The following is a 17,075-nucleotide window of genomic DNA, read 5'->3' as shown; positions in this document are numbered from 1 at the left end:
AAAGATTAATCTAAATAATCTACACAGAAGCCTCTGGAACCCCATAAAATCGAGTCCCTAATCCATGAACTATTGGAACTCATTTACAAAACTTTTCTTAAACACTACATGAATATATTGTCTCATACTATAGAATTAGAATTTATAATCCCTATTCCATGATGAGAGATCTTTGAGCTATAAAGTATATCTTAAAACTATCTTTATATAAATGTTTTTTGGGAAAAAAACCTATAAAAAAAAATCCAATTGAAATAAAAGAATCGGATTAAAAAAAATCATTGATTTTTATCCACCCTGCCATGCAGCCTTCAGTCATATCACTCTACTGGATCCTACCACAGGAGACATGCCTGGCATTGGTAGTCTGTGCCCCAATACTAGAATTAAAAACCTGCCACTATGCAGAGGCTGCTCCTGTTGTAGTTCTGACCGCCACCACACACAGGTACATTCACATTAGATGGCGTTAAAACACTAGGTACACCCAACAGACAAAAAGACACCGCACAGAATGGGGTGCCGAGAGAAAGAAACTCAGTCTCTCACATTTATCTCCAGACTTCTTCTCCTTGTCCAGATCTATTCCGCCCCCAACAATCTCCTATTCATTGAACTTTTTGAAACTTTGCACTTTTAGAGAGAGGTAAGGGATTGACTCTGTGTACACAAATTTGCAGAGGGACAATAAGGTTGATGTCTGTTATTTCTCACCTCTATATATTGTTTATTTAAAAACATTTTTGCTGTTAACAAACATGTTATCTCTGGAGACACAAATCTTTGAGCTATAATGTATCTTAATTAAAACTATCTTTAGACAAAATGCTTTTTGGGAAAAAAACTATCAAAAAATCCGATTTAAATAAAAAAATCAATTTTTTTTTTAAAAAAATAATTGATTTTTATCCACTCTGCGTGGGGAAATGGAGTATTTGGGTTACTGCTTTGTGTTGCTGGTTATTTTGTATTATTGTGTTTTGGGTTTGCCAATTTTTTTTTAAATTTACCCTGTTTATGTAAATGTCAGAAGTCCCCAAGATGCAAAGATGGGGCTTCTTGTTTCGTACAATTAAACATTTACATTAAATAGGCTGGAAAGGCCTGGGAGCCAAATGAATCTTGCTGCCTAGGGAAAGGGGGAAGCCAAACAGCACTATGCATGGGTTAGCCTGCTACTAGGATGCAGCTTCCTTTTCCTGCAGCTGCCTGAGATCTGGAGAATTGGAGTCTCTGCCCCCAAGCTCCCCCACCCCAAGGGGAGCATTTATCAAAACCTCTATCAGATGCACCTAATTAAGGCAGAAACACCTTCCCTTCCATTCCCTGTCTGGTGCTACATGTGTACCTTAATACATTATAAGGCTGCTGTGGGAGCCTTAATTTTTGGATTTCCCTTGTGACTGACTCGCCAGCCTTAACACTGCATTCATGTAGTGTTTGAACTGAACTGACACACATGCTCTCTGTACAGATGGATACACACAAATGAAGTGTTGGATACTGAATACTAGAAATTTGTTTAACTTTTAAGCCATGTTAGAATATCCACTTTCAACTCCTGCAAAGAGGAGAGGGCAGACCCTTCAAAGAAATTCCCCATACCATGTAATACTTAATTTTCTGCAAGATGTCATCATTGGTCATAATGAGTTCTTTTGCTGTCGTTCCATCTGCTATGTTGGCAAGTATACATAATGTCTGAAAGAGAGAGAAAGTTGTCATTTGCAGTACATCTATGAACCATATCTTTCCTGAGTTCCAACCTTTCATGGTGAACACTTCTTTATCAGAATCTGGAGCCGGGCCAGCTCTAGGTTTTTTGTGGCCCCAAGCCACATAATTCAGGATCCCACAGTTTAAAACTATTCTGAACTCACTTCCAATACCCACCATAACACTCAGAGCCTTACTAAGCTTAAGCTTCCAGCAGTGAAGAAAAATGGACAGTCTGGTTGTTAGCACCACTGTTACTTTCATAGGACTTAATTTGACAGATATCATGGTAAAATATTCAAGGCAAGTTATTTATAATCCCCAAAAGGGAAGACCTGTTAGTAATATACCAGTGATGAATGCCAACATCTTAAAACTTTCTTGACACTTTTACCCGGCTAAGAGAACACACAAAACAGTAAAGGATACCTGCTCCTTGACCTCGATATTGTGCTCCCCCTCCAAAATCAGAGTCACTGCTTGCATGATTTGCTTTCCATGGGTGCTCATTATCTGGTCTATATGCTGTAAAAGCAAAGCAATTACAGATACACAATTAGTATACATTTTCTAGAGAAAAGGACAAAAACAAGGACATTTTTATTGTGAAAGTGAGTGGAATTATCATCAGTATTTCTAGGTGCCAGTACCTTTATGCAAGGTATCACAAATGCGAGAACCCATTGCAGCAGAAAACAGGAGTTACTTTCCTTTTCATTACTTTAGCCAACCCTTGTCACAGGGAGTAGAATAAGGAACTATATGTTTGATCCTACTTCCACTGAAGCCTGTTGAACATTTAAATACTGACTACCCCTGAGCAACACAGTTGTCACTGAGGCCATAATCTGAAGACTGAAGGATCTGAGTCATAAATTGATAACAAGATGAACATGAGAACTCAGTGTGATGCTGTGGCTAAATGGGTCAACATGATCTTTCCATATTTAAGAGGGGGGACACCAGGTAGGTGTAGTGATATCATTTTGCTATTAGCCAGGATGGGCAGGGATGGTGTCCCTAGCCTCTGTTTGCCAGAAGCTGGGCAACAGGGGATAGATCACTTGATGATTACCTGTTCTGTTCATTCCCTCTGGGGCACCTGGCATTGGCCACTGTTGGAAGACAGGATACTGGGCTAGAAGGACCTTTGGTCTGGGCCAGTATGGCCATTCTTGTGTTCTGTATACAGTACTGGTGAGACCAGTACTGGAATACTGTGTCAAGTTCTGGGGTCTACACTTCAAAACTGAAATTCTGAGAGGGTTCAGAGAAAAGCCACAAAAAATTATTTGTGGCCTGAAAATCTGTCTCACAGTGAGAGATTTAAGCAGCTCAATATATTTTGCTTGATGAAGCGAAGTTTTAGAGGTGACTTTATCATTGTCTATAGCCACCCATGCTTAGAGGAGATGAGATACACAGGAGAACTCATCTAGCAGAAAAAGGCATTACAACATTCAGTGGCTGGAAATTGAAGTTGGTAAAGTTCAACTCGCTGTAAAATGCAAATTTTTAAGTGAGGATAATTAAGCAGGGGAACAGATTACCAAAGATATGGTAAATTCTACATCACTTGCAGTCAAAGTCAAGTTTAGATTTTTTTGTTCCCCCAAACACAAAAATACTGCAGTTCAGTGACAAGTTATTAGGTTTGAGGGTGAAATTCTGTGGAATGTGATATGGCAGAAGCTCAGAGTAAAGAATTATAATGGTACTTTCTTGCCTTAAAAAAAAAAAAAAACTATGAAAGAATATAGAGTTACTCAGAAATAGCTGGGGCTATAATTTGGGCTGCAAAACCACTTTAACTATGGTTCAGACACTAGTTTGACTGTTAGAGCTCAGGGTGAGTTTACAGGGCAATTTGAAAACAAATATTTTTACTTGTAGATTGAGCTAATTTGATATGAAAATTGAAAATCAATTATTATGGAACCCAAAGGTGCACTTTTTACAGCATCACTTTTCATGATAGAAGCACACTTTACAGGTGGCTATGTTTCTACATAGATGTCCACCTTGCCAAATATTTATTGCACTTTTTCCTCTATTCTTCACTAGATGGGCCTCTTGCTCGTCCTCCATTCGTATCTCAAGCATTTTACTTCTTGCCATAAAACAGTTCACGTGCTTAAATCTTGTATCATCTTATTCTATTCTATAAAAAGGATATATGAACTGTGTGAATGCACAATCCAATAGATCAAAATCAAAGACTGAAGAAGTGTTTTAAAATGATAGATAAGAGACAAATGAAATAGCTCAGACACTTGGGGCTTGTCTACACGGCACTGGCTGTGCGCACCACAGAGTGCTCTATCTGCCCTCTATAGACTATGCTGGTGCAAGATACCCAGTTCACCTTAGTACCAAGGTATCTTTTAGTTTGTGCCAGCAAGGTCTACATGGGGCAGTTAGAGCGCAGCATATTGGAGTGCTCTCCAAATCACACACCTCTAGTGCGCACTACCGGCACTGTGTAGACAAGCCATAAGTAAAGAGAAATATGGGTATCCTTAAGATATCTGCATCCCACAGGCATTTCAAAACACAAACCACTCCCTCTGTTAACTAGACTTTTAACAGTGTTTACAAAAATGTGTTGTCTGTCTGTCAAAAGCCTTTCTAAACACAAACAGAATCCAACACCCAACAAAAAAGTATTGGTCTGTATCTGCGGACATAACTAGAGATAAAGCTCCAGCTAGATATGCAGAATTCTCTCTTTATTAAGGATTTTCATTTCATTGTGGTCTTTTTATGACCATTAGTGTTTTTGGGTTCAGATACTTCAATAATGCGCAATGGAGGCCTCACAGTTTCAACAATAATATTTTTAAATGAACTTAAAGAGAAGAGTAATTTGCTTTTCAGATCTACTAGATCACTGGAAAGAGTATTATGGATTTACAAAGTATCATCTATGAATGCTGGCTTAGAGTTAGGAAGGCAACTTTTCTGGAGGATTTGTTTGTGGTTTTACTTACTGGGCGAGTAGACAGAAGATTTCTGAGCAGTCCCAAAGTTTTCATTAGCACGTTTACATCTGAATCAGAGAGTAACTGGAATAATTGTTCTGTACTCAAACCTTGTAAGATGTCTGCTTTGATCTTTTGTTCTGCTTGAAATGCCATGTTCTGAAGAACAGATACATACAGAAAAACTGAGCCGTACACCTCATATTAGCATTTCTCCTTCACTTAATTTTGTCTCAGAGTGTGCTTTCCATTCTGTCTACAGAAGAATTACTACCATCTCTGCTGTGCATACGTTTTTGATAAAATAACCCTGCAAGCAAATGCAAGGAAAGGTTACTCACCTTGTAGTACCTGGAGTTCTTTGAAATGCATTGTCCCTACGTGTAATGCACTTTAGGTGATTCACAGGCAGCGTCTTTTCAAGGAGGCAGGTACCCAGAGTCCAATGCCACAACAGACTGCAGAACCACCCTGCCCAGGGAAACATCTGAGGTAGCCACCTGCACCAGTGTTGAATGTCTCGCAAAGGTGTATACAGCGCCCCAAGTCATTGCTCAGCAGATGTCAATGAGAGGGACATCTTCAAGGCAGGCTACTGAGGCTGCTTAGGCTCTCACAGAATGTGCTCTCACACTGCCCATAAGAGGGACATTGTTCATCTCATAGCAGAGTATGATGCATCCCGGGATCCCTTTTGACAGCCTCTGTGTGGAAACAGCCTCTCCTTTCATCCATTCCATAAATGACACAAAGTCTAGGAAATTTCCAAAATTTAATTCTCTGTAGGCAGACTGCAAGGTGCCTATGCATATCCAAGGAGAGACACATCACCTCTTTCCGCCTGGTGTGTGGTTTAGCGCAGAACACAGGCAGATGGATAATTTGGCTGATGTGAAAGTCTGATACCATCTTAGGGAGGAACTTATGGTGGAGTCTCATAGGTGCCTTAGCCTTGTGGAAAACTGTACCGCGATGAGGAGATCTGCCATGAGTGCCCCTAGCTTCCAACCTCTTCTGGTAGATGTGATTGAGATGATAAATGCTACCTTCATGGAAAGATGCAGTAGAGATCCCAAAGGCTCAAACAGCACCTTAGTCAGAGTTGAAAAACCAGGTTCAAGTCCCAGGATGGTACCAGCTTTGACACTGGAGGGAAGACTCTAACCAAGCCTTTCAGGAACAGAAACGGGACTGGATGAGCAAACACAAAGTAGGTGTGTACAGGTGGGTGAAATTCACTAATGGCCATCAGCGTCCCATGTATTTTAAGGATAACTGGCTAGCCTAGTACATCTGGGATTCCGGACCATGAAAGGGAAATTCCTCACTGATCACACCAGAATATAAATCTTTTCCACTTTGCTGTGTAGCATTTCCCAGTACAGTCCTTCCTATTACTGCTCAATACGACCTGGATATCTGCCAACCAGGCCTTTCCTAGGTCTGATGTCCATCCCTACAAAATGCCCTCAAGTGCTGGTTGAGTTAGAGTGGTAAGTCCTCCCCTTGTCTTGACTCAAAAGATTTTGCCTCAGCGCGAGGTGGAGAGAAGGCTGGCTTGACAGTTGCAATAACAATATGGTACTAAAACTGATGGGTCCAGCTCAGCACTATGACAATAACCGCACCTTGTGCTGTCTGACTTTCCTCAATACCCTGGATAGAATCATAGAATATCAGGTTTGGAAGGGACCTCAGGAGGTCATCTAGTCCAACCCCCTCCTCAAAGCAGGACCAATCCTCAACTAAATTATCCCAGCCAGGGCTTTGTCAAGCCTGACCTTAAAAACTTCCAAGGAAGGAGATTCCACCACCTCCCTAGGTAATGCATTCCAGTGCTTCACCACCCTCCTAGTGAAAAAGTTTTTCCTAATATCCAACCTAAACCTGTCCCACTGCAACTTGAGACCATTACTCCTTGTTCTGTCATCTCCTACCACTGAGAACAGTCTAGATCCATCCTCTTTGGAACCCCCTTTCAGGTAGTTGAAAGCAGCTATCAAATCCCCCCCCCCATTCTTCTCTTCTGCAGACTATACAATCCCAGTTCCCTCAGCCTCCCCTCATAAGTCATGTATTCCAGTCCCCTAATCATTTTTGTTGCCCTCCGCTGGACTCTTTCCAATTTTTCCACATCCTTCTTGTAGCATGGGGCCCAAAACTGGACACAGTATTCCAGATGAGGCCCCACCAATGTCGAATAGAGGAAACGATCACGTCCCTCTATCTGCTGGCAATGCCCCTACTTACACAGTCCAAAATGCCATTGGCCTTCTTGGCAACAAGGGCACACTGTTGACTCATATCCAGCTTCTCATCCACTGTCACCCCTAGGTCCTTCTCTGCAGAATTGCTGCCTAGCCATTCGGTCCCTAGTCTGTAGCGGTGCATGGGATTCTTCTGTCCTAAGTGCAGGACTCTGCACTTGTCCTTGTTGAACCTCATCAGATTTCTTTTGACCCAATCCTCTAATTTGTCCAGGTCCCTCTGTATCCTATCCCTACCCTCCAGCGTATCTACCTCTCTTCCCAGTTTAGTGTCCTCTGCAAACTTGCTGAGGGTGCAATCCATGCCATCCTCCAGATCATTAATGAAGATATTGAACAAAACCGGCTGGCGTGGATTGCACCCTCAGCAAATTTGCAGATGACACTAAACTGGGAGGAGAGGTAGATATATGGGACAGTAGGGATAGGATACAGAGGGACCTAGACAAATTAGAGGATTGGGGCACTCCGCTTCCACCAACTAAACATGAAGCCATTGATCACTACCCGTTGAGCCTGATGATCTAGCCAGCTTTCGATCCACCTTATAGTCCAATTTTTTGTTTATATTTGACACAAACAGATCTGTGACTGGGAGACCCCACATCCAAAACACCTCCCAGAGAGATAGGTCATGCAGCTCTAACTCATGCTCTGTGGAGAAGTGTCTGCTCAGAATCTGCAGTGGTGCTTTGGACTTGTGGCAAATGAACGGCCGTCAGGGTAATCTGCAATTCCAGAGGGTGATGGCCTCCACACAGTGCTGTGAGGAGCTTGCTCCTTCCTGCTTGTTGATGTAATAGACTGTTTCCGTGTTGTCTGATAAAATCTGGACTGAATGGCTGCAAATGTGAGGTAGGAATTATTCGCAGGCCAGCCTGACAGCTCTCAATGCCAACACGGTGATGTGCAACAAAGACTCCTGAGAAGATCACTTCCCTTGCACTACCTGCCCTTCCAAGAGGGCTCCTCAAACTATAAGGGAAGTGTCCACAGTCACAGTAATTCTTGGGAGCAGGGAACTGAACAGACCGCCACACACACCCCTTTCCTCTGTCTTCCCACCTGCCCAGGAATGTTAAGGTCCTTTGTGGAACTGTGACCAGCAAATGGAGACTGTTTGCCTGGGGTGTATGGAGTCCGTAGCCATGCTTGCAGGCATCTGAGATGAAGCCTTGCAAATGGGATCACATAAGTACTTGAAGCCATATGACCCAACAGATCATCCAAATCTGCTGTATGAGTCCATCGATGGTGAGGAAACAGTCATCTGGTATGCATGCTCTGGCCAACACCATGTCCAGCCTTGCTCTGATGAATTCTGTCATTTGTGTCAGTTCCAGAGAAGACTTCTCTGGGTTCACCGTCAGACCCAGCCTTTCAAACAGGTCCAGGAACATGTTGGTTGCTTCTTGCATTTCCTGGTAAGATCAACCCTTTAGGAGCCAGTCATCCAAGCAGGTGTACGCTGCCACCCCCAATGATGAAAGGGAGCTGGCACCATGACAGGGTGAAAACCCCAGGCACTGCTGAGACTGTAAAGGGAAGAATTGGTAGTGTTGCTGATTAGCTAAGGACCTCAGGAATCTCATGTGTGCTGGGTGGATGTTCACTTGAAAAATACACATCTTTGAGATTAAGGGCCATGAACAAATTTTCTAAACCTAGTGAGAGATAATTAAAGACAAAAAATCACCCTTCTGACCCTCAGTCAGTGGACAAACTTGTCAGTTCCCTGAGGTACAAAATGGGTCTCCATGCCCCTGACTTTTGGGGGACGATGAAGTACCTCAAGTAGAACCCCTTTCCCTTTGCTGCTGGAGGTACTGGTTCTATCACCCTCTCCTGAAAGGGATCCCAGAATTAAGGTGGCGAGGCAGAGGTGGGGTTTCAGAGGGAAGAAAACTGGATGGTGCATCCTGAAGAGACAAACTCTATTACCAATCAATCAGTCGATCGTGATCTTTCTCCAGGCAAATAGATATTGGATAGTTGCCTTCGAAAAGGGGAGGGGGGGGAAACCACGGGAATTGTTTAGATGGACGGGTTATTGGTGCACACTCTCAAAGGTTCTGATGAAATGCCAGTTTCAGAGTTCATGCTGTTTGGGAGGCAAAAGACGGGTGTCTTTGGGCACCCTTCCTCTGAGTTCTCTGATGCTTACAGGGCAGCTCAGAAAAGCCACTGATGGTAAAACCCTGATGGGACTGTCTCTATTGAAACTGTGGTTTGCTGGATTTCTGCTTAATCATAGCTGTATATATGCCAAGCGATTGGAGCATGACTTCACAGTCTTAATGAGCAAAGGGACTGATCCGTCTTTGTACTGAACAGCGTCACACTTGAATGGAAAGTCTTTTGTACTTTCATCGGGACCCCTGAAGAAGAGAGCCACGACAAGCATCTCTTTACTATCACCATGGACCTACCTCCTTGTCCACTGTATCTAAGGCCACCAGCTTTCCTTTATTAATGAGGGCCTGGAACTGCTCCCTAGTATCCTTATGCATTTTCTTGACTGAGTCTGTCAGCTCATTCTAAAATCTAAAACCATATTTGGCCATCAGTGCTTGACAGTTTGAAACTCAAAACTGGAGGGACCTGGCTTGTCTCTGCCCACTATGCTCTATGCTCACTGGATGCTGACACCACTAGTGAGTTGGGTGAGAGAAGAGGTACTCTGACCTGATTGGATACTGGTGGCAGGTGTCTACCAAAGTTTTTTGGTGGATTCGAGGATGGCTTCAGTGATTTGAAAAACTCCTCTACTTGGTCCTGAGGTTTCAGGCTGTTCAGCAGCCTGCATGGGACTTCCTGGACCTCATCAAGGGAAATCTGTAGCATCTCTGCCTTTTCAGCAAGTCCTGGAAGTGTATGGTGGAGAAGCTGGAACCACAGCCTGGTTGGGAGAAGAGGAGGTCAGAGTCACTGGCATGGTGTTCTCCTGTTCCTGTTGTTCTTCTCCAAAAGGTTGTGCCTCCTGGGGAGGCTGAGAGAGGTCTTCTTCCCTGGGAGCCTTACACCCCTGTGGGTCCTGTGTCACATAGTAAATAAATTGGGCAATAATAGTGTGTGTTTTCTGGGCTCCAATATGGACACTGTCCAGGGCTCCAGGCTGATGGGTATCAATATGTAAAAAGGGAGGGCACTCCCTCATATGGAAGTACTGAGATACCCTGGAGACCCCTGATGCTCTGTCTGAGCTGAACCCTCAGCGAGTAGTCCAGGGATAGTGTCCCTCATTCTTCTTCCAACTCCAACCCCATATCCAACAGGAGAGCTCTTGGTACCAGAGGATTCCATGATGACCTGTCTTTATTCATCAATGGTGGCCATGATAATCTAGCTCAGTGGTTTTCCACCTGTGGTCTGTGGACCCCTGGGGATCTGCAGACTATGTCTAAAGGGTCCACAAAAGGTTATTGTTACCATAGAACAGTGGTTTTCAACCTGGGTTCCGCAGACTATATCTAAGATTTCCAAAGGGGTCTGGCACCTCCATTTGAAATTTTTTAGGAGTCTGCAAATGAAAAAAGATTGAAAACCACTGCTCTTGCTCAAACCAGGCTTGAAGAGTCAGACTCCAAAGCCAGAAGGGACCATTGTGATCATCTAGTCTGACCTCCGATATAACACACATCACAGAACTTACCCAAAATAATTCCTAGAGCATGTCTTTTAGAAAATATCCAATCTTGATTTAAAACATTGCCAGTGATGGCACTTGGTAACTTTTTCCAACTGTTAATTACTTTCACTGTTAAAAAATTACACTTTACTTCCAGTCTGAATTTGTCTAGCTTCAGCTTCCAGCCATTGGATTGTGTTATACTGTTCTCTGCTAGATTTAAAAGCTCATTTTCAAATATTTGTTCCCTATGTAGGTACTTAGAGACTGATCAAGCCACCCCTTAATCTTCTCTTTGTTAAGCCAAATAGATTGAGCTCCTTGAGTCTATCACTATAAGGCATGTTTTCTAATTCTTTAATCATTCTCATGGCATTTCTCTCAACCCTCCCTGATTTATCAACATTTTTTTCAAATTGCGGTCACCAGAACTGGATGCAGTTTTCTACCAGCAGTTGCACCAGTGCCAAATACAGGTGGTAAAATAACCTCTCTATTCCTATTCAAGATTCTGCTGTTTATACATCCAAGGATTACATTAGCCCATTTGGCCCCAGAGTTGCACTGGGAGCTCATGTTCAGCTGATTATCCACCAAATCTTGTTCAGAGTCAGATGGGGATGGTGAGGATCACCACAGCGATATTAGTACTGGTCAATGTCGTGGAAGTGGGTGTCGGAGTCCAGAGTATCAGTGACTCTGGTTCCATAAGTACAATTAGACCACCTGATGCCGAGAAGCAGGCTGGAGTAGTTTCTGTAACTTGGATCACTGGTGCTGAAGGTGCTGGATCTAGCAGCGCCAATGCAGAACAGGTGCTGGCACTGAAGTACCACTTTTGGTACGGGAGAGTGGTGCTGTCTTGCCCTTTGATGAAGTCCTGGGCTGGTCCTTCTCAGAAGCAGACACCCGGGTCCAGAGCACAAGGTATCTCCTGACTTGGTACAGGATGGGGACTTCTGTCTCCTCTTAGAGGGCTTGGATGTGGAACTTTCCCTCTCGTCTTTATGGGATTGTTTGTATCTCCCTTCTGCCCTGTCTCGAAGCTGATGGGAGAAAGGGGGCAGAGGCCCTGGAACTGGCCTGAGCCGAACTCAAGAGGCTGCTCCTACCTTCTTCAGACTGATGTACAAGAGAGTCTCCCTGGTTAGAGGCTGTACCCCGTCTCATGGACCTCTCCATGAGGAATGCTTCGAAACTGAAGTCCCCTGACTGTTTTGTCTTACTTGGGAATAACCAGCAGATACTGCACCTGAGCAGGACATGTTTCCCACAGGCAGTACAGACAGGTATCGTGATAGTTACATACATATAGCAGGGCTTATGGGGATTTTTGTCATACTTCTCCTGCCACTACTGGAAGACTGGGGGGAAAGGGAGAGAGGTAGTGATGTACAGGAACCACTCCTCACCCAAGAGGTATGGGGAGTTGTCCCAAGTCTTAATGACTGATCCCCAAATATTTATCCTAATGACAATTTATTTACAGACAGAAGCTGAAGAAGTCAGCACGTACATTGAAGCTCCATGCCAGACGATGAGAGGTTAGAAGGAACTAAGATGCAGAGCATGAGGACAGTGGGGGTGCATGTGTGGACCAGACAGACACTCAGGAAAAATTCTCTAATTCTGGGCCATGGAAAGCATGTGCAATTGCTGAAGTACACCACACATAGGAACAAGCACTCAAAGAACTACAGCTTATGAAGGACATTTTTGGATCTCCACATCCCTGACAAAATGCCAAAGGCTCACCCATTTACCCTTGTTTTAAATCTTCCTTCTTACCTGTACCGAACCATAGCCTTATCTTTGAACTAATCAGTTATGCTGCTGCTCAATTAGCTCATGACTGACATGCACAAGTGAAATAGATATAAGGTTTGAATTTTATTCTTGCTTTGATCTCCTGATTTTACACTCTTTGTATAATTCCATGGATTTACACTTCATTTATTATTTGTTGGAAATTACTGCACTGTGAAGCTTACATGAATAGTTTGTTATGGATATAATTATACTGTCAAGAATTATACTGTCAAGAATACATGAATAGTTTGTTATGGATATAATTATACTGTCAATAAAGACATATCAGCAAGATCATTTTTTGTTTATTGGCTTATAAAAAGTGGAAAGCTGACTGCAAAGAGTTACAAAAGGATTTCACCAAACTGGGTGACTGGCAACAAAATGGCACATGAAATGCAATGTCCATAAGTGCAAGTAATTCATATTGAAATAAATAATCCCAACTGTACATACAAAATGATGTGATCTAAATTAGCTGTTACCAAGAAAGAGATCTTGAAGTCATCATGAATAGTTCACCCAACTGCCAGATGCTAGAACTGGATGATAGGGGATGGATCACTCCAAATTGCCCTGTTCTGTCCATTCCCTCTGAAGCATCTGGCACTGGCTACAGTCAGAAGACAGGAGACTGGTCTAGATGGACCATTGGTCTGACCCAGTATGGCTGTTCTTATGTTCTTAATATACTTTCAGGGACAGATCACTATTTTCTTGTATAGTCACACATATAGGCAGGCTGAACATCTGCAATGTTGTTTTTAGTAACTGATATGATCTTCATGGCCAAAAGTAAAGCTCTGCGTCTCCCTTCCTTGCAGTGTGTTTTGGTGGTTGACTGGTTGTGTGTGGTGTTTGCATAAACAATGTTTCATTGGAGTGAGCACTTACCATTAAAGCCCAAATGCCATTCACTCGCAAAGCAAGATTTTCACTCTGGGTTAAACTACAAAGAAGTTCTATGGCTCCTGATTCTAAAATAGGCTGTAATGAACAGGAAAAAACATACAGCTTTAGAACACCATGAATTTACTGAACTTACATGTACATCAATGATCTATCAAATGTGGTATTGCATACTGTGTTTATCTCGAGGTGGATCTTGGTTATTTACTGAGGAACTGTAGACATAACTATAATGAAATGTGTATGCACACACACCCTTTTCAGACAACCTTCTGTCTCAATAGACTGCTAGCAGTGAAGCACCTTTAATAAAAGACTATCTTCATTAAGCAACTGATTTTTGATCCCTTGAGCAGACACACAAGACAGGTTTCACTGTCTTTAATTGCATTTAAACTTGCTCTTCACATTCACTAATGAAGACACATTGAGATGTAATGAGTTCAACACATATATAAACAATAGAACAACCACCAAGTGTAATAAGGCTAACTCTTAAGAATTCTGGTGACAACCTGAGAAAAACTCAAACCGCTTGTGATATTATCAGACAATGAGGTTACAGGACAAATACAAACAGATGGATTTAGAAAGCCCCAGATTATTAAATGAAACAGAAACTACAGTCACAGAATGATAAAAGCTTGAGACCGTGAATCCACAATAGTCAGGAAACTCAGGGTTCAGGTTGCCATGGGAACAACAGGCCAAATTCTACCCTCAGTTATGTAAATCTAGAATAACATCTCCAAAGTCAGTGGAATTACTCCAGACTGGGGGATATTCACTCTGTGCACAAGGTCTGCAAAAGTGCTCTGCACCATTTATTATTCACATAAGGCCCCAAAATAGGTTAGGGCCCCTTACACAGGGGTGAATTTCACCAAATTTACATCAGTATATGTGAATGCAGAATTTGGCCCTTAATTCTGTTTGCTTGCACACGTGCTTTATACTAAGGTCTTTTGTTACAGGTTGGCAGAACACCGCTGTGGAATGATTTGGCAAATGTTAATTTACAAATATGAATTAACCATTACAAGTTTAAAGATGAAACATCTTGGGTGACATAGTTTATTCTGAAACTATGTAGAATAAACAGTAATAAAATGTCATATATTCTTGCAAAAACTTAACTGTAAATTTTATCACCTGATTGAGATTAAATGTATACCATTAGCTTTTTTCTAACAAACACCATCGCCACAATGGTATTAATATTTGTCTCAATATTGAAAAAGTACTATTATAATTGAGTGTGAAAAATATGCTGATACTCCTTGGCAACTGAAATAAGGATTTGAATTAAGATGCTAAACACTAGAGCAGCCAATCTGTTAAATTTGGCAAAATGCTGATGGAAGTCAGGCAGGAGCTGGAGCTGGGACTCCCAGGGTCACTGGCAGGATGGCTGCTGTGGAGCTGGGGCTCCTGGGGAGCCTGGCAGTTGGTTCCCAACCTGGCTGTCTCCCTGGGCTGCCCTCTGCCCTGGAGAAAGGGTGGGCAGGCTGCCAGCTGGGAAGATATTCCATAGAAAATTCCAGGATTTTTTTTGTCCTGAGACAGAACAAAAAAACCTCAAAATCTCTGAATTTTTCATGCATCAAAAAATCCTGCTCCAGCTCAGCTCAACTAAATACACGGACAAAATTATTTTTGCTACTGTAGTTGGTATTTAATGTACAAATCTTAAAGTGCTGCAAATAAAAAAGAAAATACAGAGTATGTTAAATAAAATAATATATTTCATAGCTATATGAAGGAATTTCAAAACAGTCTCTCCTTTTATTCTGGCAAATCATGTCTAAGTAAAGACACATTTGCATAAACAGCGTGTACATTTTTTTATCGAGAGAGAGTCTCCATCAAAGGGCTTGTCTTCACCAGGAGATCTGATCACATTTAGATGTTATGAGAAGTGGAGTTAGCTGACACCACAGTACTCCTGGCTGACTGGTCACTGTAGGCAAGGCTATAAGCACAGCCCGTTGACATGACGCTGAGCACTATTTGTCATTGTCTATACTGACCAGTTAGTTGTGGTCAGCTTTTTTTTAGCTAATTCTGCTCCTCATGAAGAAGTCTAAACACGATGAGATCTCTTGGGGAAGAGAAGCCCATATAAATGGGCCCATTAGCAGCCAGAGTGCAACACACTCTGTCTGATCCCCTAGCCATGATAGAGGCAAGAAATGTACAATGAGGTCACAAAGATGACTAAGCTCTGATAAAGTTATGGCATATCACTACTGAGCATACTGATGAGCATTTTTTCCAATTGCTTATAACATCTTTATTTTTAACCATTTTCCAGCCTAATCAAACAAGGGCACTAGCTCTCAATAAGGACTATCTATGGCCATGCCAAGTTTCAAGTGGCTAATCAGTTGCTTTTTTGGTAGCCATGTTTAAAAATGTGTGGATAAAATTACTTTATAACATGAGAAGCGTTTTTTCCACTTCTCATCACAGAGCAGATGAAGGGATTTTCCTCAAACTTAAAAAAAGTCACCTATGGGCTTAGATCAAATACTGAAAATTATAGCCCAAGAGATTAATGTTTTGTCCACTATAATACAGAAATGCATACATCACAGTAAAATGAATACATTATAGAATGAAATGCCTAAAGAATATACTGACCATATGCTACACTTCTTAGGTGGCAATATGAATATTTGTACGTTGTGTGCAACATATACTGATACTCATGAAGCACATACACTGCATGGTGAAATGCATAGTGTACTTCATATAAGCCAATGCACTATACAATGCAATTAATGAAAAAGAACTTTCTTGAGCATTCACTTTTGCTCAGCCTGGTGAAATCACATTCCTGCAGTTATGGCCCATTTCTGCTCACAGTGATGCCAACAAGTGTTTTGCCATTGTATTTAATGAAGGCATAATTGGGTTTCAAGTCTGTGAACTCAAAGTGCTGAAGGTAAAATACATGGCTTACCTCTCAGCTGTCAAACTTATCTCCTGGAGAAGACTGAAGTCCATTTGTAATTGTGGCCCATGGGCAGAGAGATAAATCTAGAATTATGTACTCCCTTCACACCACAGATGTGGGAGACAGATTTGCACACAGATCAAGGAGAGCCTCTGGCCTTTATGTAGTAACAGATTTTAGTTATGATTATAACTTACTATTTATTCAGTCCCTCATTGTCATACCCAGCATCACTCAGTTCGGATATCTGCACCATTATTCCTGCCCTTTGTTTCTATTTCTTCCCCAACCTTCTCTTTTTCTCCCTTTTTTGTATGCCTTCTAGGTTCATCCCTCTGCATTTCCTTCCTTGCTGGTACTCCCACTTCCCCACTCGTCACCCGCATCTGCATTTTACCTGCTAAAATTATCAGCAATTAACTAGATAATGGTTTAAAAAAAAAAACAAGAGAGATTCTAGAGCTTGTGAAAGTTGTTGGTTTGACAGCCCTGTAGATTGAAGTTATCTGATTTATCTCTAGAGCAGATACAGCACAGGCAACAAGGCAGAATTATAAATGAAAAGTGTTTTAAAATCTTATTAAAGGAAGAGTCTATCAGTAAAGTTAGGGCTCATACAGCATACTCATGTCTAACTACATTAGATGGGACCACCTATTCTGTCATATCACTGAATAATTAAGTTTTTTTTTTTAATTGACAGAATATCAGTGATAAAATTCCATCATCCAAACATTACAACTACCGTATAATCACCTGATAGTGATTAAAAAACTTCTTTGTTTACTCAAAAGTCATTGTTGTAA

The 17,075-nt window shown here is 41.9% G+C and overlaps 1 protein-coding gene across 5 annotated transcripts in view; it reads right to left on the bottom strand.

The window, feature by feature from the left end:
• Positions 1-17,075, bottom strand: part of ARMC8 (armadillo repeat containing 8) — a 181,132-nt gene that overhangs the window by 11,471 nt on the left and 152,586 nt on the right. For all 5 annotated transcript variants that reach the window (XM_084640229.1, XM_084640230.1, XM_084640231.1 and 2 more), the window contains 4 exons: positions 13,296-13,388; positions 4,707-4,856; positions 2,146-2,241; positions 1,606-1,701 (listed from right to left, as the gene is read on the bottom strand). In XM_084640229.1, coding sequence (XP_084496355.1) covers positions 1,606-1,701; positions 2,146-2,241; positions 4,707-4,856; positions 13,296-13,388 — 435 coding nt within the window. The remainder of the gene's footprint in view (positions 1-1,605; positions 1,702-2,145; positions 2,242-4,706; positions 4,857-13,295; positions 13,389-17,075) is intronic.

Source organism: Lepidochelys olivacea, assembly GCF_965140295.1.
Source record: "Lepidochelys olivacea isolate rLepOli2 genome assembly, chromosome: 9".
In the NCBI taxonomy this organism is placed as follows: domain Eukaryota; kingdom Metazoa; phylum Chordata; order Testudines; family Cheloniidae; genus Lepidochelys; species Lepidochelys olivacea.
This window is presented reverse-complemented; position numbering and strand designations above follow the sequence as displayed.